Source organism: Gigantopelta aegis, chromosome 8, assembly GCF_016097555.1.
Source record: "Gigantopelta aegis isolate Gae_Host chromosome 8, Gae_host_genome, whole genome shotgun sequence".
In the NCBI taxonomy this organism is placed as follows: domain Eukaryota; kingdom Metazoa; phylum Mollusca; class Gastropoda; order Neomphalida; family Peltospiridae; genus Gigantopelta; species Gigantopelta aegis.
Genome location: NC_054706.1, coordinates 75,946,212 through 75,953,557, shown reverse-complemented (window position 1 = coordinate 75,953,557; position 7,346 = coordinate 75,946,212). Strand labels below are relative to the sequence as shown.

The 7,346-nt window shown below is 39.2% G+C and overlaps 1 protein-coding gene across 1 annotated transcript; it reads right to left on the bottom strand.

The window, feature by feature from the left end:
- Positions 1 to 516: 516 nt before the first annotated feature.
- Positions 517 to 4,473, bottom strand: LOC121379835. Its single transcript, XM_041508487.1, has 6 exons — positions 4,420 to 4,473; positions 3,615 to 3,728; positions 2,797 to 2,878; positions 1,894 to 2,061; positions 1,211 to 1,320; positions 517 to 576 (listed from the first exon to the last, which is right to left on the bottom strand). Exons 1-6 carry the CDS (start codon positions 4,471 to 4,473, stop codon positions 517 to 519), a joined length of 588 nt encoding a protein of 195 aa, XP_041364421.1.
- Positions 4,474 to 7,346: the final 2,873 nt, after the last annotated feature.

The following is a 7,346-nucleotide window of genomic DNA, read 5'->3' as shown; positions in this document are numbered from 1 at the left end:
GACATTCAAAGCCTACTGATATCCAGTCCCACACTGCTGACATTCAAAGCCACAGTGCCAGAAGAATAACAGTGCTACTGATATCCAGTCCCACACTGCTGACATTCAAAACCACATTACACATTTGTATGTTATACAGACGCTAGTTATAAATCGCATTTTGATGTATAATACCAGATTTTACCTTATTTAATTCTATATTACTGGAGTTTCAGATTCTGTTTTAGTTTCAACACTAAATTATGATTAGGAAGCAATCAATGAGTTTCCATCATCTGTGTTCTCTGTTGATAAATGTTACTATAGTACAGTTAATATCATAATATACCTGAATATACTCACATTTAAGGTACAGTTAATATTATAATATACCTGAATATACCCACATTTGATAGCATGCTAAAAGCTCAGAATAATGTAATACACACAGCTACAGATAAACTATTAAAATGAATACAATGTCATGGTAATGAGAAATATATCTGACGAATGGAGATCTGTGTCCACAGGTCATCCTCAGTGGCTGTAGATCTGTTTGACACTTTTAATAGACCGCACTAGATCATCTGGAATATCCTGGGATAACAGAACGTAAATTTATTAGTGAGGAAAACATTCATATGACGGCCGTCAAACTATCATCAATATTAATCAAGGAACACAAATTGCAAACGTTTTCACGATCTAGTCACTGTTAATAGTCTAAAATGATTCTTACAATTCAGACCAAGCAACTAACTATACAACGGAAAATATCATTCATACTAAGCCGCAAGGGGTACCTTTGAGTTGTGTACACGAATAAATAATATAATATAATATATATATATATATATATATATATATATATATATATATATATATATATATATATATATATATATATATATATATATATATATATACATATACATATGGAAACTCTCAAATATTAAAAGTAATTATTTTTTGTGTATTTTTTTGTTTGTCTGGTTTTTACTGCTCATTACTTACTGGTGTAATGCTTTTTGCTGGTGGTTGAGATATTTTAAATGTTTATTATGTGATGATAATAAATTGCATATTAATTTAGTTCGAATACATTATCCATTATTGGGATAATTCTCTTTACGGAATTTTCTTCATAATTATGTTAAAAGTTGTTGCCACTTTTTTCTGGTATAACCAAACGGTTGTGTTAATGTTAACTACACCACGGTGTAAAACGCACCTCGTCATTAGCGCCCTGTCGCCTGCACGGGAAGGTTGGTTTAGCCAACAACTCTGGCTGGGCAATACCTGGCTGGAAGTCCGTGATGAAATACACGATGTCGGTCTTACCTGAAATATTGAACATTAAATACTAAATCTATATATATATATATATCTGCCTTCATTATTCTTTAACCGGCCTCGGTGGCGTTGTGGTTAGCCATCGGTCTACAGGCCGGTAGGTACTGGGTTCGGATCCCAGTCGAGGCATGGGTTTTTTAATCCAGATACCGACTCCAAACCCTGAGTGAGTGCTTCGCAAGGCTCAATGGGTAGGTGTAAACCATTTGCACCGACCAGTGATCCATAACTGGTTTAACAAAGGCCATGGTTTGTGCTACCCTGCCTGTGGGAAGCGCAAATAAAAGATCTCTTGCTGCCTGTCGTAAAAGAGTAGCCTATGTGGCGACAGAGGATTTCCTCTCAAAATCTGTGTGGTCCTTAACCATATGTCTGACGCCATATAACCGTAAATAAAATGTGCTGAGTGCGTCGTTATATAAAACATTTCTTTCTTTCATTATTCTTTACGTGAATGGTAAACAACGCTTACGTCCCTTCCATTGTTCTTTACGTAGTCGACAGTATTGAGTTACCTCCCTACATATTTCTTAAGTACTAGATAGGCCAGTCAATACGCACCTCCCTTCATTGTTCCATACGAAGCCTCGATTACCGGGATACATCCGGGGTCTGTTACCGCCAGTTTGACGATGTTGTCGGTACCGGGCTTCAGATACTCCCACACGTTGATGTGAAGCGCGTTGTTGCCGAACCCAAGATAGGACGACGTCAAGAGCTTGGAACTCGCTAAAATCAACATGTATCCATCATACTTATAGTCTGTGTTACAGGGAATGCCTTTTTCATATTATGGAATTTACAAAAAGTTATTTAAATCTGAGCTGATTGATTTGTAAATTGCACACAACAATATTTTTTGTTTTTGTTATTTCCAAAACACTTTTAATTTTCATCTTACGTCTAACCAAACTAACACTATTTACAAAACACATTTTTATAGAATGATGGAACGAACTATAGTTCTACATACAACATAATTAAACAACGAGGCAGTTTGGCAGCTGTTATTCATGTATTAGTTGTGTATATTTACCAAGTAGTTACATAGAAGCTATTTATGGTAATTTTCGAATATGAAAAAGTCTATATATAATATACATATTTCCTAATGTTTGACAATCTCTTTCGCTTTTTGTTATTATATTTCGAAAACACGTGACGCCGTGATATATTTGTTCCGATGGATCTTTTGCAGAAAATGTACTTGACCATGGACTTTTACAAAGAAATATAAATCAATATTAGCCTTTATTTCATTGTTAAATTAATAATTGTTTAATACTCCCCGAACACCCCCAACCCCCACCCACCCCACCCGTAAATTATGATCTGGATCCGTCCCTTAAAATGTAGAAATCATCTTCACTATGAGAATCTTTTTAATTTTTAAAATTGTTTTTAAAACTAAATTCCTTTTTTATATAAATAAAGTTTTCCTTTGATTTATTTATTGATTCATACCTGGAACACACGGTTCTCTCATGTGTTCCGTGACGTCAGATTCAATGCAGGTCCCGTCACTCAGGGTGACATACTGCGTTTTCTGTAACACAACAAATGTAGAAGAAAAAAACACACGATTATTTCCCCTGCTTCAGTAATTTGCGGTTGGTGCAGTTTTGCTATAACAATATATTTATTACCATTTAGACGGGAAAAAGCCCTCTGGTCTCTTTGGCTTAATGATTAAGTCATTGGCTTTATGGTTACGGATTCCACACACACAGAGAGAGGTAGAAATCAGTGGGTAGGTGTCAGGCCACTACACTCACTTCTCTTTCACTAACCAATGAGACAACTAACCATTAATCCATTGTCCTAGACACACAGCCCAGATTAATGAGGTGTATGCCCATGACAACGTACTTGAACTTTAATAGTACATAAGCACGAATCACATTATGATATGTAGAAAAACTGCGGAATCGGGTATGTGCTGTGGACACAGACATACCGTTGACAGCTACACTGATTACTCTCATTGGTTTGTTTTGTATAACGTTACCACTAAAGAAAATGTTGATTAATCAATCATCGCCTATTGGATATCAAACATTTGATCATTCTGCTACACTCTTCAGAGGACATCCGCTACATATGCAGTTGATTTTTAATACATATTTTCCCTACATACAGAATAACACATGTAACGGCCTTTGATATACCAGTCGTAGGGCACTGATTGGGACGGGGTAAATCAAGGTGTTCCGGCGAGGGGTTTGATCGTACGACCCAAGAGGCTCAAGCCTGTTTTGATTATTTTTGGTACACAAACACACTGTGTTGTAGTCGATGGTGACGTTCGTTACGCGCATGCTCTTGTCTGGTTGCACTAGATGAGACTGCATTCCCAGAATTCCGTTGTACCAGTCGTAGGCTATCAGGTTGTATCCCTAAATGAAACAAATATAATATTATACTAACATTAACACATCATTGTTTCATGAAAGGAGTGAAAAGAACTAAATTATTTAAAATACAGTTCAGTGTGTTTATTCAGAGCAAGCTGTTACAGAGCACGCCTGTTCTGATAACGCCAGCTCTGTCGTCCAGGACATGAAAAACAGAACAAGTTAAGCCCAGTTTATTATTTGAAAGTGTGAAAAATATATGTAAAATGTTAAGAATCTGAAAATACGCACACACGGGCCTAGCTTGAGATTTTCAGGTGGTACGCAGATTTTTTCGGCGACGGACTAAAACGCTACTGGCTGTGCGTTTACATCATATATTTTAATTAAAAACAAATATTTGTAATCTCAGGTGGTACGCAGCTGTGTACCTGCGTGTATGGAAGCTAGGCCCCTGGCACGTATGAAGTATACATGTGCGTACATAATGTGTGTGTATAATGCGTGTATATCATCCTTGTATGTGTACAACCCGCATGTATGTCCCTGTGTGCGTGCGTATGTGTGTGCGTGGAAATGGGTGGGTGGGTGCGTGAAGAAATAGATAGATAGGTGGGTGGATAAATAGATAGATGGGTGGCTGTATGGTGGATGAATTGATCGATAAATCAACAGATGGATGTGTGTACATATGTACGGACGTGCGTGTGTTTCTATGTATGTGAGTACTTACATCGAGGACGACTGGCGATCCATCATTTTTTACGACTCCACCAATCTCTCCCATAGTGGCCTGGAATCTGTGGTCTACACAGCAAGTGGTCGGTGTACGGGGTGCGGCGTACACACACAAGAACGACAGACACACGGACAGCAATACACGCTGTGGAATCATGGTGAACAAACGAAAATGGTGTGCCTGCTATTTCAACACTACCCGCGACACGTCTGGAGTGTTATTAAGTACAGTACGCATTGACCTATATAAATACTGTTACTTAAGTCACTTTCAGGGCGGTTCTAGCCATACCCTCGTCACTAACATCTGTCAGAAATGGTATTATATACTGATGGAAAGAAATAAGGGACAACAACCAACATTAACAGCAAAGAATGGATGCAACCAAATTCCGGCTCAACCATGATGTCATGAAGTCAACCATGATGTCATGAAGTCAACCATGATGTCATGAAGTCAACCATGTTACCGTAATTCCTTCCCTCAGTGTAATTAGGGGCGGGACATAGCCCAGTGGTAAAGCGCTCGCCTGCTACGTGGTCGGTCTGGGACAGATTCCCGTCGGTGGCCTATTTCTCGTTCCAGCCAGTGCACCACGACTGGCATATCAAAGGCCGTGGTATGTGCTATCCTGTCTGTGGGATGGTGCATATAAAAGATCTCTTGCTATTAATGGAACGATGTATTGGGTTTCCTCTCTAAGACTATATGCCAAAATTAGCAAATGTTTGATATCCAATAGCCGATGATTAATAAATCAATGTGCTCTAGTGGTGTCGTTATACAAAAATAAACACACTCAGTGTAATTAGATTGTTTTGAGTTGTAGTTGTTGCATTGGAAATATAACCTCTTTTGGTTAGCTGCTACATTTTATATGTCAATATAATTTGGTTAATTATATTAGAAATATGAAACTATTGAATATTTATTTATTATAGGATGAAAATAGCCTACTTTGTATAGGCGATATGTTAAAGCGACAGACCCTAGTTTTTAAACACTACGACGTATTTTTCACTATTAAAGCCGGGGGTCTTTTTGACAATATAAATTAGAAGTGCTAACATTATATTATTTAGAATATTGATTTTCGTACACCTGCAGTGATTCTGGTCATCCAGGTGTTTGTAATATCCCGAAATGTATTTCTCATAATTCTCAAAACGCTCGTTTGTCCGAGACGTAATGATTAATGAGACAAGCTTTAGTTATTTTAGACAGTATTTCCTGTTTAAACATCACCGACTTTAGCTTCTCTCTGTTATAACCTTATCTAACTGTGTGTTGCAGGTTTGTAGATCAACTTAACTTAAGTATCCATGTTCACGGGCTGAAACTAGGGTCTGCACCTTTAAGAAGGTGAAGCCATTTTTATTAGTTGTATTTTGATCAGCTGTTATATTGAGAATATAAAGTTATGTTAGTTAGTTTGGTTAAAAAACTTATTCAATCCAGTGAACAATATCGTGATATGTAGTGAAGGTCATATGACAAATACCTTGGTCCTTTCTATAGGAGTAGGCTAGTTGATAATAGCGGGTTTCTTCTTCCAATATCTGGTGTCAAAGCAACCATATGAGAGACACCTAACAGTCGTTATTTGATGTTTGTCATTTGATGACCTCTGTTACAGTAACAGAAGTTTTCAACTGGGACAGCACCGCCTCCACCCCCACCCCCACCCCCCACAAGTGTACCCGCTCCTCACAATGTAGCTATGTATCCTAAAACAAATTGCCTATGGTGTTTTGATAACAGGAACGAATTCCCTCAGTGGACCAATTCTATGATTGATCACCAACCCCGCCCCCCCCCCCCCCCCCCCCCCCCCCCCCCCCCCCCCACACACCGTCCTAACCAGTATTCCACAGCTGTTAAATTAAACGCCATGGTATGTGCTGTTCTCTCTGTAGGGTGGTACATATAAAATATCCCTTGCTGCTAATGAGAAAATATAGCAAGACTATACATCAGAATTGCCAAATGTTTCATATCCAATAGCCGACGATTAAAAAACCAATATGCTGTAGTTGTTAAACAAAACAAACTTTAATAGAAAATATTCTGTCCGCCGAGAGTTAGTTCCTGCCTTGTGACAACGCGTTCGCTGACGTGTGCGTGGATCTAGGCAACACAGAGATAAGATATTTTGACGATGCTGAAATTTAAATGGGTATGTTTCTTCTGATCCAGGCATAGCGGTTAACATCAAACAGTGGAGAAACATGGGTGGGAGAGCGATGCGGTGATAAATGAGCAAGCTTAATATAGCAAAGTCATTGTCATGTGAGTCTGGTGGTGGGGGTGGACTATCAGGTGCGTGTTCTAAGGGGATATTCGGGGGGGGGGGGGGGGGTAACCGGGTGTGTGGACCAAGCAAAGTTCCTTTTCAAAATATATTTTCTGTGTGAGCATGACATGACACTCCCTAGAACATTCGCTCACCATAGTCTATAACCCCCCCCCCCCCCCCCCCCCGCCGAAGAGTATAAAATATAGTTTCCCAGTAATGAAAGCCATAGTTTCAAAATATAATGGGCGTGTTCTAGACACCGTTTCGAGGTAATGCAGAATGATCAATACTAATTACTTTCGTTGGACATGATACGACAGGGGGCAGGACGTAGCCAAGTGGTAAAGTGCTCGCCTGATGCGCTATCGGTATGGGATCGATCGCAGTTGGTGGGCCCATTGAGCTATTTCTCGTTCTAGCCTGTGCACCACGACTGGTATATCAAAGGCCGTGGTATGTGCTATCTTGTCTGTGGGATGGATTGTGCATATAAAAGAGCCCTTATTACTAATGGAAAATGTAGCGGAAAACCCCCAAATCAGTTGAATGAATTCTCCGAGGTGGTTCGATCCTGCGACTCGAGCAGCTCAATCGAGCACTCAACCGACTGAGCTGAATCCCGCCC